This window comes from Embiotoca jacksoni, unplaced genomic scaffold (assembly GCF_022577435.1).
Source record: "Embiotoca jacksoni isolate LCO1_2020_lvr unplaced genomic scaffold, fEmbJac1.0.p SCAF_21, whole genome shotgun sequence".
Classification (NCBI taxonomy): domain Eukaryota; kingdom Metazoa; phylum Chordata; class Actinopteri; family Embiotocidae; genus Embiotoca; species Embiotoca jacksoni.
Window position 1 is genome coordinate 9,621,536 of NW_027185352.1, and position 17,310 is coordinate 9,638,845.

The window sequence follows — 17,310 nt, forward strand, 5'->3', positions numbered from 1 at the left end:
GGTAAAGTGAGATGAAATCAATTCCAACTACACAACATTATTTAACACTTGCTGTGACTGATGGCAGCTGGCATCAATTGCAAGCGGCTGTCGGTCAATGGAAATCAAGTAATGTTGGGATAATAATATCGAGCAAAGGTGTTTTATTCATGACATATCCAGGTTTAAAACTGAAATAAATACGGAGCACGGTAATCTCTTCAGGCTTGTGTAAATAAGAAAGCAGGAGAACGAGTCTTCAGATGCTGCTCGGAATGGATGAAGGCATTATTTTACAATCAGCCGACATTTCGTGCCATATTGTCCAAATTATGTGCGTGATCACGCCATGTTGTGCTGACCGGGGTCCTGCCCCCGCCAGTGCCTCTCTTATGTCACTAATCAAACCCACACACGCACACATTTTTCTTTCTGCCCAGTGACCCCGCCTATTTCACTGACTGTTACACCAGAAGCTGCCGGCCCCTCCGGGCGGTGGGCGGGGGAGAGGAGTGCAGATCTGCATGCGAAACAGACGCTTGTTGACTGATCCCGCCAGGCCGAGAAAATCAACAGAAGATCAACAAGATGATACCTGCAGTTACACTCAACAATGGAGCTAAGATGCCCATCGTGGGTCTGGGAACATGGAGGGTAAGGTTGAATATTTGTATGCTTACAGCTGATCTGTTTTGGACTGCCTCTCACCTAATGTTTCAGTTCTCATTACCCCTCAGTGTTTCGTTGGTTTTCACTTAATCTGTATTGTAGTTTCTTTTTTGCATGTAATAAATGTCCACTAAATTGAACACGTTATTTAAGAAGTGCAATTATTGTACAAGTGGATTATTACACTGACTTAGCTCAACGTGAACTGCTCCAAGGCAGCCATTATTTACATTTCACTGCACATCACCCTCCGATCAGAGTGCAAGTCAAGAGATGTACTTTCCATTCAGGAGGATTGGCACATATTGTACTGGCTGTATTGATTCATACACGTTTGCTATGCGCCCCCTCTGCAGGCAGACGATGGGAAGGTCACAGAGGCTGTGAAGGTGGCTATAAGTTCTGGCTACAGGCACATCGATGGTGCTTATGTGTACCAGAATGAAAAAGAAGTTGGGGTGGGAATTCGCGCAATGATTGACCAAGGAGTGGTAAAGCGGGAGGATCTATTCATTGTCAGTAAGGTAAATCAATGAACTCACAAATGTCTGTTAGGACAGAGAATTACAAACATAGATAGACATGTCGAGGAGTTAATTTTTTACTTTCCTCAATTTGACTCAGATTGGTTCCAAGGCAGCTGCTACCTTTGGAGATACTAGTTCTTTTGTTTTTTGTATTCTTTGTCAGTGAGCTAACAAGGCAGTCTTGTCCGCGAAAGCACATGAAACATGTTAGTCGCGCTATTCTTCCAGTTTGCATCCACATTTCTTCCACATTCCTTCATTGTTTATCATGCAAATTACTTTTTTTTTTTTTTACATTGGGGGAAATATGTGGCTTGTTTGACTGCGGAGATATTGTGCCAACAGCATGTAGGGCTCTACGACATCCACATAAACACTACACCCTGAAATCACACAGACATTACGTTTGGTAAAAGCCCAGGTTTGCTTTCCCCTAGTTATGGTGCACCTTCCACCTTCCATCTCTGGTGAGGGGAGCATGTGAGAAGACTCTCAGTGACCTGAAACTGGATTTCCTGGATCTTTACCTCATGCATTTCCCCATGGGGATCGAGGTCTGTACGCATCTGTGCTGCACACTCCTGTAGAAAACCATCAACCCTGTGTCAAAAACTAAAGAAAAGAAGGTGGTCAAGCTGAACATTTGGCCATTTTTTTTTTTTACTTGTCTAAGCAAACTGTACTTGTCCTACAATCCCTACCTATACCTATATGATGATTTAATAAGCATTATTATCAGATACAAATTATTCTGTCCTCCTTCATACTCTGAATTTGACATGCTTGTTTTTGCTACTACAGCCAGGGGATAACATATTTCCTACAGACGAGCAGGGCCAGGTGATTCCCGATGGCAGCGACTTCTTGGACACTTGGGAGGTAATTCAAAGAACTCATTGCACTCACTGACACTCTGATAAACCGACTGACTTGCTAGCATGTAAATCAAATGAAATATTGTGCTAGATTACAAAATTGTGCAAAACAAGGAGCTTTACGAACACCAACGTGTACTTTTGTCTAAAAGGCTATGGAAAAGCTGGTGGACGCCGGGATGGTCAAAGCTATCGGCGTCTCCAACTTCAACAAAGACCAGATGGAAGCCTTACTCAACAAGCCCGGCCTCAAGTACAAGCCTGCCAACAACCAGGTGGACAACAATACTTTCAGTAAATGGAGCATAATGTACTGTAAAAAAAAAAAAAGCACAATAAGAACATTAAATGTACAGCATTTGGGCGTTTCTTTAGATCGAGTGCCACCCGTACCTGACCCAAGAGAAGCTCATCAACTACTGCCACTCAAAGGGCATCTCGGTGACAGCTTACGGCCCGCTGGGCTCTCCCGACAGGCCCTGGTGAGAGGACGGACAGCACAAACCATTACACACAGGACTCGCAAAAAAAAAAAATGTTGGTTGTGTTTACTTGTCAAGAATATTACCCGTCACTCAGTCTTCTTGGCTTTTATTTTGAAAAGGGCTTCGTCTGACGAACCCTCTCTGCTGGAGGAACCTCAGATTCAGACCATCGCCACAAAGTACAACAAGACTCCGGCACAGGTAGAAGGAAAGCAAACATCTACAACTTTTTTTTAGCTGTTGTTTTTCTTGGTATAAAGCGATGAATGAATTTGGATTTATGTTACGCAAAGCTAAGTTTACAAAATGACAAAGAACTTTTTTATTTTCAGAGCTAAGGAAGCATAATCTGTATATACTGTTTGCAATTTAAAGCTTTTACAAAAGAGGCCTCATAGATTGCAGCAGCACGAGTGTACCACAGGAATTGGGGAACAAACAGATGTTGTATTGTAGTAACGGCCCTTGGTCAGCGGGTGCACGCTCGCATAACAGGAAACCTCCCCAAAACATGTGCTATTATTTTGTCTGAAACTATGCAATGCTGCATTTCAGAAGTTAAATGACAAAGGTCAAAGAAAACAAAGTCAAGCAGTCACATGGTGGATTACAAGGCTTGTTAAAAAAACAAAACAACCTCTAGTCATGTGAAATTAAACAGTGCGGTATTGTGTGGTGAGGCAGTGATGTTCAGGATTGACATACTGCTTTGGACTAATGAACCCGTTCCCCACAAGGTTCTCATCAGGTTCCACGTCCAGAGGAATGTGATTGTCACTGCCAAGTCGGCAACACCCCATCGTATCAAGGAAAATTTCCAGGTATTAAAAAGTCTGTTGAACTAATCTAATATATTCAGATCTCAGTTCAGATGCGTAAATAGCCAACACACTTTCATGACATCTGTTTTGTTAGTTGTATTTAGGATCTAGCATTTGGCAAATATATATATATATTTTTTTATCTTCCATTACAGCACTAGCAGAATTTATTTACTAATGATACTTGCTGGGTTTCAATTAGGCTGCTTCTGGAGTTTGTCTCTGGCTATTAACTGTTCTTTCTCATTCAGCTGTTTGACTTTGAGCTGAGCGAAGAAGACATGAAGACCATCCTGAGCTTGAACAAGAACATGAGAGGATTCTCAATGTCATGGTGAGTAAAGATGAAGGGACACAAAGGGAAAAACCCAAAAGAGATATAAAGAAATTAGATCATCTTCATCAGATAAACAGTCTTAACCTCAAGCAATGCCTGTTCATCTTTTCTTTCTTTTTTTTTTAAACAGGGCCTCAAAACACAAAGACTTCCCCCTGAATACAGAATACTAACTCGCCAGACATGCTGCATTGTTTCTAATTTGCATCAACGGTGGAGCTTTTTTTTATTCAACGTCATAGTGTTATTAAACTAGTAACTGACTGCAGAATTAAAAAACTTTAAGCCACTCTCTGTTGTGGAACTTTCATATGTCCTGTTTGGAGAGAGAACGGTAGAATTTCACTGAAAATGTGAAAAACAAGGTGGCTCAAGCTTGCAAAGTTTTATTTGACTAAATAATCAGTGCAAATATGATTGGGAATATGACCCCGTTATCCTCATAAACACGAGCACATTAAGTACAGAATATACCAACCAAAGATACATATAACATTTGTCTTTTAAAAATACCCAGAAACAAGAAAATTAAGAAAGTTGGGGAGGGTTATTTAGTTACTTGCTGGTCCTGTACTTCATGTTTCTAATGAGAAACACTTTTAATGTATATAATTTGCCATAAAAGAAAAACAGAATCATATAGTTTGTGATAATAGAACAGTTGGGTGTATGTGAACTGATATTTGACCTGCCACAGTATTGATATTTTTGTTCAACTTTACCTTCTCAGACTTTTTGACATCTTTCTGCCGACTCAAAGCCGAGATCGTTCAGTTTTTGCGGAATTAATTTATTGCCATACCGCACATAAACAACCCCTCTTTGCCATAGTTGCTTTATACACGTCACAACACAGAATCCGTTATATAATAAATATCTATAATAATTTTTACTTTCAAACACTCTACAGTGTGGTAATCAATCCTGACATGTATGTCCCTAACAAGAATTTATTTTAAATGAGGGGATACAAATCGAACCACATTTAAGAGAGGCTGTGTGTGTGTGTGATGTAGGCGACATAATTTCTGTTTTATACTTTCTCCCACAGGATTTTCCTTTAATGCTTTATATAAAAAAAAAAAAACCACAACTAATATGAGAAGTGAAAGTAACAATTTTGTAACATGGTTAAGACACATGACTTCAAAGTGCCACATGTGACTCATCCTCTGGCAAGTCTACCCAACATCTTTAAGTGCTTCACTGAGGTAAGTGCATATAACTTTGCAATTAAAATGTATATCAAAGCACTGCTGCCTTAGTCCAATTTATATACATAAACCTGTTCAGGGTTACTGTAGTTAAATAAGGAGTGTTGTAAAGGAGCATTCACCAATTTAAGAATCTCAAATGGGGTGTAAATAAATCTGAGGATGGGCAAAACTTTATGGGGAACAAAAAGCCCTTTTTCCTCTTGAGAAATGTCACATGAAAATGTAAATTTGATGCAAAGCCCCATTAACTGTCTAAACTCATCTAAAAAGGTGAATAAAAGGTAGAGAAGCAAAGCACACTCGAGCACCCACTGACAACCTGCAACAAATCGGCACCGGTATTCTCAGAATTCGGCGTTGAAGGGATAGTCCTTGTGCTTTGTGCTCCTACAGGGAGGGAAGAAAGAAACAGAAATTGTAACAAAAGTTTGCCTGACCTACAAAATCATAAATGTTCCAACAAAAACAATGAGAGTCTCACCACTGCATTGGGCAGACTCTCCAGTTCTTGTTGAATCCTAAAATGGTTTTAACTTCCTCCTCGTTCAATTCAAAGTCAAACACCTGCAAACATTGAAACAGTAGTTTTAACGGCCAACCAAAAAGGCACCACAAGTGAAGCGGACTGACAGCTAATCCAAGAAAAACAAACTACAACAACAACAAAAAAAAAACAAGCTGATCAGCTAATTACCTTGAAATTCTCCTGAATGCGATGCGGTGTGATCGACTTGGGGATCACAATCACGTTTCTCTGGACACCGAAGCGGATCAAGATCTGGCGGGGGAGGAGGTCCGGTATTAACATGTGAATGTGATCAGGGGTCATGAGTGGAATAACGGCAAGGGGCAAGTGAATGGCAACCGCAATCATACGTTCCTCTCTTGCGTCTATGTTAACACCCTCAACTACGAGTCAAAATAAATGATCCGTATAGATCTTCAAAAACAAGCATTGAATTCTGTGTGCGCACAGCAACTCTCGAAAACATTCTTTCAGTTCAGTTTCATTTATTATCTCGCTCGAGCGACTGCTGTACCTGAGCAGGACTCTTCTTGTGATTCTCGGCGATGGCTATAATCCTGGGATCCTCCAGAAGTGTGGGGTCGTCTGGTTTGGCCCTGAAAATAAAAAAACCCACATTATCCAGCATCACAGTTATTTGCTGTCAAGTTATTGTTGTCAAATTAGTGGACAAAATAATTACTAGTAGTTCAGAAAAGGGGGCCAACTTTAAAATAATTTGTTTTAACATGTACAGAGGTCAGCAACTAAAAAAAAAAAAAAATAGCTATCATCAGATGTACACGTGATCTTTTTAAAGCCAAGAATAGAGGTTTGACGACAAAGAATAAAATAAATCTGGTTATTACATGGGGTTACTCCCGTGACAATTTATGCCACAAAGACCAAAATAAACACTAATAAAGAGGAACAACAACAACAAAAAAGTAACAAGCTGAAAACAACCACAGTGATATGACCGGCAGAACAGAACTTAAAAGACTTCAGTGGCAACCAAACCAAATCTGGCCCGGTCTGTAACAGTGTAACGTTAATGTGACTGCCGTGTCTACTGACCACGGTCTGTCGGGGGAACCCAGGGGGCTGTAAGCTGTCACAGAGATGCCTTTAGAGTGGCAGTAGTTAATCAGCTTCTCCTGGGTCAGGTATGGGTGGCACTCCACCTGGTGGAACAAATAAATAATTGTTGGGAAACATCACCAGAAAATGCAAGAAATGCAAAAAAAAAAAAAAAAAAAAAAAACCAAAAGCAAAATGCAAAAAGCACACTTTGAGATATGCATTATAGTCATTAAAAAGGTCAAAGATACTTTGTATAATGAGGTTGCATACATACAAAGCTTCACTTTCACTAAATTTAGCATTTGATGTCTTGTTTGAGGACATATCTGAAAAGTGTCTACTACAGTTAAAACATTATTCTAGCCTGTGCTTAGAATAGAGTTATTTGTATGTTTCCATTAACCCTAAGGAGCCTACTGTACTTATTTGGCATCATTTTTTTTTTTTTTTTAACATTTGTTCTGTATTCTACGTGTATGATAAAGGAAGAAGAATAGTGCTTTAATCTAATATAAAACAGAACCAGACCAAGCAGGACAGTGATGGTGCACAGTGCTTCTGAAAAAGAACAAAACCGTAAGGTCACCTGAGCAAATTGTTCTCGCCTGAAGGGGAAACTGCTCTGGTCCATTAGGAATTAACAATACATTTATTTCTCAGACCCCTGATAGGAAGAGACAGATAATGACATTATGGCCTCTTGCCCTTTAAGAAGCACAAACTGAAAGCGTATTGGTTTCCCTGCTGCCCTCCGCTTGACTCAAACATGTCACATGTGAACCGACTACATATTTGAGCTACACAATAGATCGCTCTAATATGTTACCAGGAGAAAAGTTGCATGTTCCACAAATGCGTATTGAGCAGTGACGTCACTACAAGATGATTATTTTTGTCGACCAGTGTACCTGGTTGTTGGCAGGCTTGTATTTGAGGCCTGGCTTGTTGAGAATGGCTTCAATCTGCTCCCTGTTGAAGTTGGAGACACCGATAGCTTTGACCAGGCCGGCGTCGACCAGCTCTTCCAAACCCTGAGAAAACAAACCAAAAGAAACACATTTAGATTGCAGGTGGCTACGTTTAGGTTTGGAGGACGTTTCTTGTTGTTCACGTCTTCGTACCAAGTCCAATTGTGCCTCTCGGGGAAGTCATAACTCAAGTTCATTTTTCATTCAACAACATAGGTGATCTCTGGTCTACCATCATCATCATTCAAGCTTCATTCTCTATGAACCCAGCTTATAAAGGCCACTCACTACAGAGGAATTGAGTGCATTTTAAATTTTCCTGCAGGCCTCTGAACAACTGGCTTCTCCACATGACTCTCAAACTTCTTGAGGGCTTTGGTGGTTTCATGGTTCGTCATTGTTATGCAACCGAAATCCTCTGCCATCATCAGGTTCTCCTCCACACATCCTGACAGGATCAAAACAAGGGTTCTCGACCAGTTTGACCCGTTTTGACTCGAACATTGTCTGAATAACTTACCTCCCATGTCTCCAGGAAGTGAGTGCCGTCATTGATCGTCTCTCCATCGCTGTCCAGAGGAAAAAGTTCAGTGCCAGCCTGTCACACGTCAAAACGGATTAATGGCCTCCAGACTTGTGCTACATTTACACTGCAAATTTGAGCTCTCACTCCTGCATGAAAACTTCATTACAAAAACTGCAGTGCAGCTGGCGCAGTTCTGTTTTGCCACACAGACACAACAACGGTGTTGTCACCTTGAAGCCCATGGGCCAGTGTATTAGATAGAGGTCAAGGTAGTCCAGTTTAAGATCACCGAGCGTCTTCTCACAGGCTTGCCTCACCGTGGACTTCTCGTGAAAAGTGCACCACAGCTGTGAAAGGGAAGAGCACAGAGGTCAGCGCGCACGATCAGTATTCCAGTATTGAAGACGGACGGCATCGATTTGAATGTCTTTTTGCGGAAGGAGGAGGAAGAACATGCATGTGCGCGTTTATGCGCCCATAACTCACCTTGCTGACAATGAAAAGGTCCTCTCTCTTGACCACGGCATCTTTGAGCGCGGCCATCACACCCTCGCCCACCTCCGCCTCATTCTGGTAGACGAATGCCCCGTCGATGTGCCTGTAACCCGCTGCAATGGCCGCTTTCACCGCTTCTGCGACCTTACCGGGAGGAGACTAACAGACACGGACGGTTGGCCGATAACAAACTTGCACCTCACGGCGTACTTGTGCAGCAACTCCGAGTCCTCCAGACAAACGGTGCCACCCACACCATATTTGGCGTTTATACCAAGTGTGAATTGTTAAAATCGATTACTTGCATCATCTTGCTTTTGTGCCACTGTCCTTAAATCAAAGAGGGGTTTCAGAGAAGCGAGATCTTAAATCGTGTCCATTGGTCAATGTTAGGTTAGTTTGTCTTAAATAGAGCCAGTCACGTTATATTCTCACTGTTGAGGTAACGTGTCCTCTGGGTCCTTACTACCGAGTTGTTAGGAGGGGTCACATAACCCTGGGCCGGGGCCCAAACCCAACCCGGACTGCTGCGTGTCTTTAAGCACGACTATTCATTAAAACATCACATGCACGTGGTAAAGACTAGAAAACGGCAAGCCAGTCTGATAATAAAAGAGTTTAAGTGCACAAAACCTGAATGGCTCTATTGTAAACAAATGGACGAAAACGGTCTGACCAAGCTGAGTGACGTCTGATAGAAATCAAAGCAAACTATCGTTTCCTGTAACGAAGCGCAGAAGAAAGACTTTGTGGGATTGCAAGTGAATGGAGGAGAGGCGTGCTCTGCGCAGAGTTCAACCCAAAGCTTCGCACATGACGATCGTGTTTCCAGAAAGGGTTATTTGCCAAAGGTTCGTACCAAGTCCTGACAGGTTGCGGGTCGTACAGGCACAAACATGTAAAGCAACAAGTTCTTCCAACGAAACAAAAAAAAAAAAATAAAAAAAAGGAAATTGTAACAATTATATGTTGAAATGTCAGGAGATCTTTTTGGATGGGAGGTTCGTTTTGACGTCTCCAGTCATGCTTTTTTTTTTTTTTTTTTTAGTCGACCCGTCCAGCTGGCTGAACTTTTTTTTTTTTTTTTTTTTTTACTTACGCGAGAAAAACAACAACAAGGTAATAAAACGTACCTTCCACGTCCCCAGTCCCACGACGGGCATTTGGGCGCCGGTGTTGAGTTTCACCGATGTTGCCATTTCTCCAGAGGATCAGCGGAGCCTGGATGTGTCTAAATCAATCAAATGACAACAGCAAACGCAGGGCTGCGGGGACATGTGATTATTTTTTTTTTTCCTTTTTAAGCACCACGATTCCCTGAAGACCCGCCCTCCTGCCCTACTCGTCCTGTGATTGGTGCGTCGACAGCCACCGTCTTCTTCTGCATTGAAATTGCTGTTGGCAAAGAGCATTATGGTGCATTACTGCCGCCATCTGGAGATGAGTGTGAATTGGGAATATAACAACACATTGAACAAACCTAATAATTAAATAACATCAAATTGGAAAAGTTACGTTTACCTAAGATTTGACGGTATCTTTTACATCTTGTAAAGAAGAAAATCAAATGATAACTATACTTCTTCAAGGTGCAGTATCAGTTCCCTTCGCTAAGTATTTTGGACAGCAAAGCATAATATGTTCTGGGAGTTCTTCTCGAAATTACACCTTCCTCTGTTATGCTTTCCTATATTCATATAACAATTTTGCTGTAGCTAATTCCTCCAGTTAGTCTGATGAAAGCTTATTGCAGGGGTGGTAAAAGTTAACTATTTTGATATCAGCATCTTTTTGTCCAAACATTATACAGCCTCCTCCAATGTCCTCCACTCTATCCTGCATATACCATCAAAGCCTTCAATTACAAATATCAGGTTTCTTGAAAAACACATTAATTTCTGGTTTATTTTTGAGACCTTAAATTGTTTAAATGCTTGACCATTTGTTATTCAACTCATTGCGCTCAAGTGAAGACTAATAATTTGGCCCTTTCTCCAGTGACCCCCGATTTCCCATCGGTCTCAAGCCTTCTGTTGACGTTGCTGCCATCGCCAGTTGATCAATTGTGCTTTTTAATTCATTTTGGGAGAATGGAGGCTGCAGCCTACCGCACTCCTGCGTCAGTCTGTTTATTTTAGGCAACAGCAGTTATATAAAGCAGGAAGCAGCATCACTATATCGCATCATGTTCTATTTGTTAATGTTTTATGTATAAAATCTGAATCCATAAAACTAACAGATGAAACGTAAAGGATAGAGGAATAAAAAGCACAACATTTCCCCTGTAAACTGTTTATGAGGAAAAATAAAGTACCATATGCTTGGAACTTACAATAAATGCACTGAACTTGTATCGACTGCTGACATCAAGGAGGCTGACGGTGGATTTAATCATCTGTAACGACCAATGAAAAGAAAAATAACAATGTCAGTTGTATATTTACTCACTTTTTGATATAAAGAGTGCTTTTTGAGAACTTTTACAAACCTTGTCAAAATAAATGTAATACAGCAGAACAAATGAACTAGAAACTGAATAAATTAAAAACCTTTATTGCACAAAATTTCACCAAATTTACTTTAAATGTCTCGCAGTCTATGCACACTGTGGCATTTATTTCGATTGGTGACCCTTAAGCCACTTGCAGGGACTCAAATAATTTAGACTGACCTAACCTGAGAACCACCAAATTAAAGGCCGCCTTTTTTTAGGGCCCAAGCACTGATGGTACGAAAGCCCTATTGTTCTTCAAGGAATTATCCAAATGGCTCGCTAGCGCCCCCTAAGTTGTACTTTAACAAACTCATCCTACAGATTTTGTTGGACCAACTTCAAATTTAGTCTGTGCACTCTTAACATGTTTGGAATTAAAAGTAATCAAAATAACTTGTTTTTGTCGATCGGTGTGCCCGTTGCGTGGCGGCCAAAAAGTGACCCAAAAATGACTTTTGGGTCACTTTTGGTTATAGTATGACTTGTTTTTTCATAATTTTTTTTTTAAAGTAATGACAAAAGGGGGGGCCCAAACCTTCTTGCTGAGAGGCAACAGTGCTAACCTCTGCACCACCGGTTTTCTTTGGCTCACTGCAACCTATAACTCCACCGTCCACAAACATTTATTCAAATGCGACCAAAATTGCCGTAGACATTCTTTGGATAGTAGTTATACGTGTTTTCAAGATGGTCTGCAGTGATATTAAATATCTTATATGTCTGTAGTGTGTAGTGTATGCAAAACTTTTTCAATTTCTCCAAATGTTTCAACTTCACTAAAAGTTGAATCACCATCAACGGGCCGTGGTGGAATTTGAACCATTAATAGCAACCTTGGTGAAGTAGAATCTTTTACCTGTTGAGTTAACCAGACTGTTGGTTGAGTCACTGGAAAGCTCTGAGTGAACTCCGTGAAACACTTTCTCCGCCGCGACTTGTTCTTCAGCGCTGAAGATAGTCCAGCGGTCTACGAATGCCGCTTCAGAGCTGGAAACGACATCATGAAGACGCAGGTTCGAGGTAATCTGCATAGTTCACCCTTTAAGGGTAAGCCACATGGTTCATGAAAAGCAAGTCCCCCTAAGGGTAAGCCACACGGTTTTGGGTTTACGTTGTAAATGCAGTCATACTAAAACCAAACCTTAGGTCTACAACAATACAAAAATAAAAAACCTAATACAAAATAAAAATCAATAACAAAAAATATAGGGTATGTTTAAATCTTCTTGGATTTCTGTCCAAACTACCACAAATTTTATCCCCCAAAATCCCATTAATACATTTGATGCTACAGTATGACTTTACTTTTCATATTTTGGACAACATGCATGACATGTATGACAGTGGTGCAGTGATTAAAGCAGTTGCCTCACAGTAAGAAGTAACGGGTTGATCCCCATTTGAGGCATGCATGTCAGCTCAGAAAAAGGTTATACTCCAAAAAGTGATTAAAAAAAAAAAAAAAGACAGCATGTGACCCAAAAGTCACTTTTGTATGTAGTATAGCCAGGGCGATGCTGCTAAGTCTGATGTTTCACCGTGACACAGGAAGTTGATGTTTAAGTTCATACAATGCTCCAAAAAAAGCAATTTTTTTTAAGAAGAATAAGGAACGAGATTTAGAAAAAAAATTAAAACTGCAAGCGGGAATATAGGAGGGCCCGTATATCACTGCTTGCGGTTTTAATTTATTTTTATTTTGGTGGTTCTATCATTGAACCACTAGAGGGCAGCATTACACTTCAAAACATGTGAATGAGTGTCCTCTATTTCCTCAACTGAGGCTGAAAAGTAGCACAATCATATCATTTCATACATTAGCTTATATGATCAGTAATTACACTAATTGAAACGATTGATCATTTCATTTGAGCCGCCCAAGACACACACGTTTTATTCATTTGCATTTATCAATCGAAAAATTGCTCTTAAAACGTGCCACGACTTAATTGTCTAGCATATGTAGTGCAGGAGATGGTTTGTTCATAGGATGTTTTTTTTTTTGTAATTAGTCTTTATTAAATTAAACACAACTTCCTTGTGGCATAATTCAAAAAAAGGGTTGTGCACCGTTGTGAATGTGCACATACCGACCAGCCTTAAACCCCCACAAGAAACAGCTGAAAGAGGGAACAAATACAAGGTGACTTATTTTGGCAAAATCAGATAAAACCTCACAGACCTTTAACTGAGCCATTCAACATTCTCAGCAGAAGATAAGAGAGGGAGAAGATAGCCACACATATATATAAAAATAAAAAACATACAAAGGGAAAAGTTATGGGAGCCAGCAGCCACCGTGCAGCTCACAATGGCTCTCGCTAAAGTTTGTGTCTCTTCTGATCTTCTCCCAGCTGGACGCCTGCTTTTAGGCCCTCTCTCTCCTCTGATCTAACTTCAGACACCGGAGGGCCTTTTGCCAGCATGCACACTGTCAAAGTAACCCAGGAATCAAACACCGTCGCATACTGTCAGGATCAAAAGACCCACAGGTAAACCAGACGAAGACACAGCCACATACAATCGCCACGTAAAAGTGGGGTTTGATTTCAGAGGCTCTTATTTTGTGTCTGTGAACAGATATCGTTTCACTGTACCAAGTGCATCGATGGGAATGAAAGAAAAGAGAGAAACGGACAGACATTTGAAGATACAACAGAGACCCAGAGTAAAACCAAGTGCCTCTCAAGGAAACTTTTAGACAAAGAGTGTGGACTTAGGCGAGGTATGTTTTTGAGGACTGTGCGTATCAAAGAATCTGAGAAAGGGGATACATTTTCGTAGACAAGCTGAAAGGACAGAGAGATGCTGGCGGTGTGACAAATAAATACATACGGTAGATCACAATGGACCGCCGTCTCCTTTTCCATTATGTGTGGCCATAACGAATACTCTGTGCAGCTGGCGGTGTGCGAGCTTTCATTGGCTGGGCATCAGATCAGACACTCCGCCGGCACAGACCTGACCTGTCCCGGGGAGATCAAACACCTCATTTCATTTCATGGCATTTGCTCCGCTCTCCCTGCCTTTTTTCTCCCCACCTCTTGTCTCTCCCATTGGCCTTGGCTTTGCTGTCTTTTTCTCTCTTTCTGCCAGAGCACCGTAGGTCATAATCTCCACCCATAAATCTAATGTTGAGTGTCAGCTCTTGCTAAATTCACTCACACACTTGCATTCCGCACATTCTGGCTATTGAACAATAACAAGATCAGGGAGAGAAATCCCTACGTCATGAATGAGTAAATCATGGGCATTTGTCAAGTGCGTTACATGTTCTTAGGCGCATGGGAGATTATTCTGACTGATCTAAACCCTGCAGACATCATGGAAAATGAAAATGAGAATAATCCCACTGATATCTCAATTAGGTAGATAGTCTCAAAAAAATGTTTTACACTAAAACTATTAATCAATTACTCAATTAGTTGATTCAAGGATGACAAAAAAAAAAAAAACGGACAGGTTGCTTTCATAAATTCAAAACAAATAATTGATAATTAAAACAATCATGAGTTGACAAATGTTCCAAATTACAATAACAATGTCAGAGTCCACTTTATGAGAACAACTTTCATAGATTCACTCCATAGTTAATTTTTGTAAATATTGTTCTTACAATGAAATGTAAAAATAAATCCAATGTTTTTCTGCAACTAAATCAGTTAAAGCAGCTTTAATGGAACATTAGTGCTCAAGTTCCATCCTGGCATATTGTGTTAACGCATCTCACTTCAGACAACAGAGAACTTGTGCCACTGCTGCTGGTGTGTGAATTGGTCACATAGCGGTAAAATTGTGTTAAGGCCCTGCTTAAGCGAGAAAGAGAAGCTTTTGCCTCGACCAGAATAGTTCAGACAATTTGTCCAGCTAACGTTACGGAATGTATGTGTGAAAGGGCCTCTTATACTACGTTAACTTAACACGACAGCATGTTTGGAGCTTTTGCTAACTTCCTAGATACTCATTAAATCGCATTTCTGTGGTACAGTACAGTATTTGCTTTCTTCACTTGTCTCGTCTCAGAAATATTTCGAGCTAGTTCTTGTAAATGAAAGGAGAGCTCTTTTATGCTCTTTACATTTTTCGTGCAACTGGTAGAAGTCTTGTTTTGTTTTTTTGTCGACATGTGACGGACAAAATGAAAGTATACAGGCACGACCGCTGAGAACTTAAAGGGATAGCTTGCATTTTTTGAAGGGGGGCATGTATGAGGTATTACCTGCAGTAGGCGCGGGTGGGCACGTTTCCAGTCAGCAGAAGAAGGCAGCTGTTTAGCCACCTAAAAAAATAAATAAATAAAGAATCAATATTATTTAACGTGGTATGCTATATTCAGAATATTTTCACTGCTTTGCCTGGCTGTCAGACAGCCCTTTAACAAAGGGGAACTGAAACCTGTTATATCGACAAATTCTCTCTTCAAAGCCACAAAAATCCTTTGACAAAAACAGTAATTAAACAGCAAATATACACAAAAACACAAACAAACTAATGGATTGAAGCAGCGGTGGACCAGTAACTCCCCTGTTCACCGAGGTAAAATTTCAGTTTTTGTCAAATGAATCTGGTTTCTTTGACTAAAGTCATAAACATTTGTTAAAGAATTGAGACTTTGCAGGACGTTTAAAACTCTTACAGGTAGTTGCCTCAAACGTTCTGACAATTTGTGGTTATGACTTCAAGGGGTGGCAGGCTAGTTGGTAGTATGTCAATACTTGGTCAATCCACCACTTTCCTCTTCAAAATATATCAAGTATTGAATTAAGGTTAAGTACATCCCATAAATTAGCTGATATGCGTCACTTTAAATATGTTGGTGTTTATTTTTGGCTTTATTCGAGACACAAACAGCAGCCTCCTGGATTTAAAGTCCTGTGTTTAAACCACCTTCCTACATATATTGTATAACTCTTTAATACAACGTCACTCAACTTCCCCTCTTTGCTGACATCATATATACTTTAGCCACAAGAGTAAGTGCAGCTTGTTCAGTCTGAATCATAATTTTGGAAGTGATGACAACTGATACCATTTAATGGACTGAATCGGGTGCACAAAGGTCAAGATTTATTCACTCATAGGTGGATTATGTATTTCACAAATAGGCAATGTGACATCAGAGGTTGTTATTGTTCATTTGCAAGTTTTAATAAATCCATGCTGCAATTAAACTTTGTATGTTCCAAAATTATTTGGTATTTTAGACTACAATAACTTGTGATTTTGAGTGTAAATGTGTCTTTTAGCTAAGTAGATCTCCCTGATTTGGTGTGGATCCAAAACACACACACACACACACACACACACACACACACACACACTAATATGTATTTTCACACTTACATAAAGTATATGCCGTGGCCTTGTCTGTGAGCTGGGGTGTCTCCTCCCTGGGCCCTCAGACATGGTTTGGTTTTTGGCTTGATTAACCACTTAGTTCAGTCTCTCAGACACAAGATTGCAGGGAAAAAGCAAGTAATGAAGTGCTTTTGAATTTGCATTCCTGAGAGCTTTCGCAGACGCCTTGATTTCAGTCGGCCTTTGCTGTTTGTTCTTCGTCGAGAGATGTCTGCTATTTTAACGGTAACACGTAACAAGTGTTCATCCAGCCTCCTCCATATTGCTCCCTCATCAACCTAACTGCCGTGAATAAACACAATCAACATGCATCTGAAGGGGAATGTGGAGGCTTTTTTCTCTCAAATCGTCCCTGATGGGTTGTTCATCATTGTCATTATGCAGATTACAGTGTGACCGTGAATGCAATATTGGAGCCCTTTCCCTCTGGAATGAAATGTCACCGTTCCATAAAGCTGACCAAAAACACTTGTGTGTTTTGTTCTTGCGATTCGAGCAGCGCTGATCAGTTATGGAAAAACTGTCTCAAGAATATGAAATTAACTGCATTCAGTCTGCACTTGAAAGTCAAGCCTTTATTTTTAGTATCGACCTTGACAACAATATTAAAGTACATCTGCAGGCTGCATTATCAGCTGGAGTTAGTGTTGTAATTTACCAGGTAAGTACCACAGTTTTGTTGAGAATTTCCAGAAAAACCCCCCAAAGTAAGCAAAGTTATATACACCAGACAATACTGTAAGAATGCAAGCTATTGTGTTAACTTTTTACCTTTTTTAAAAAAAAATATTTTTTAAAGTATTTGATTTGGTAAGTGTGGTTATGTCACACGATGACTTGCTAGAATCTGTCCCAGATAGGGGGTGGTTGATGTAAACGCTTCCCTTTGCACCCCGCTCCTGAGTACTAGAAAAGAGGAAACACAATTTGGTTTAAATTTGGGGACCTTTCACTAGGTCATGCTTCTGAAG

General features: G+C 40.4%; 2 protein-coding genes across 2 annotated transcripts; one reads left to right on the forward strand and one right to left on the reverse strand.

Moving 5' to 3' along the window:
• Positions 1–453: 453 nt before the first annotated feature.
• Positions 454–3,983, forward strand: LOC138202632 (aldo-keto reductase family 1 member B1-like). Its single transcript, XM_069156835.1, has 10 exons — positions 454–633; positions 1,005–1,172; positions 1,613–1,729; positions 1,977–2,054; positions 2,203–2,325; positions 2,426–2,532; positions 2,655–2,736; positions 3,273–3,356; positions 3,608–3,690; positions 3,824–3,983. The coding sequence occupies exons 1-10, from the start codon at positions 568–570 to the stop codon at positions 3,864–3,866; spliced, it is 951 nt and encodes a 316-aa protein (XP_069012936.1). The 5' UTR covers positions 454–567; the 3' UTR covers positions 3,867–3,983.
• Positions 3,984–4,063: 80 nt separating this feature from the next.
• LOC138202631 (aldo-keto reductase family 1 member B1-like) lies at positions 4,064–9,775 on the reverse strand. Its single transcript, XM_069156834.1, has 10 exons — positions 9,621–9,775; positions 8,479–8,646; positions 8,223–8,339; positions 7,987–8,064; positions 7,407–7,529; positions 6,493–6,599; positions 5,951–6,032; positions 5,605–5,688; positions 5,392–5,474; positions 4,064–5,297 (listed from the first exon to the last, which is right to left on the reverse strand). Exons 1-10 carry the CDS (start codon positions 9,684–9,686, stop codon positions 5,255–5,257), a joined length of 951 nt encoding a protein of 316 aa, XP_069012935.1. The 5' UTR covers positions 9,687–9,775; the 3' UTR covers positions 4,064–5,254.
• Positions 9,776–17,310: the final 7,535 nt, after the last annotated feature.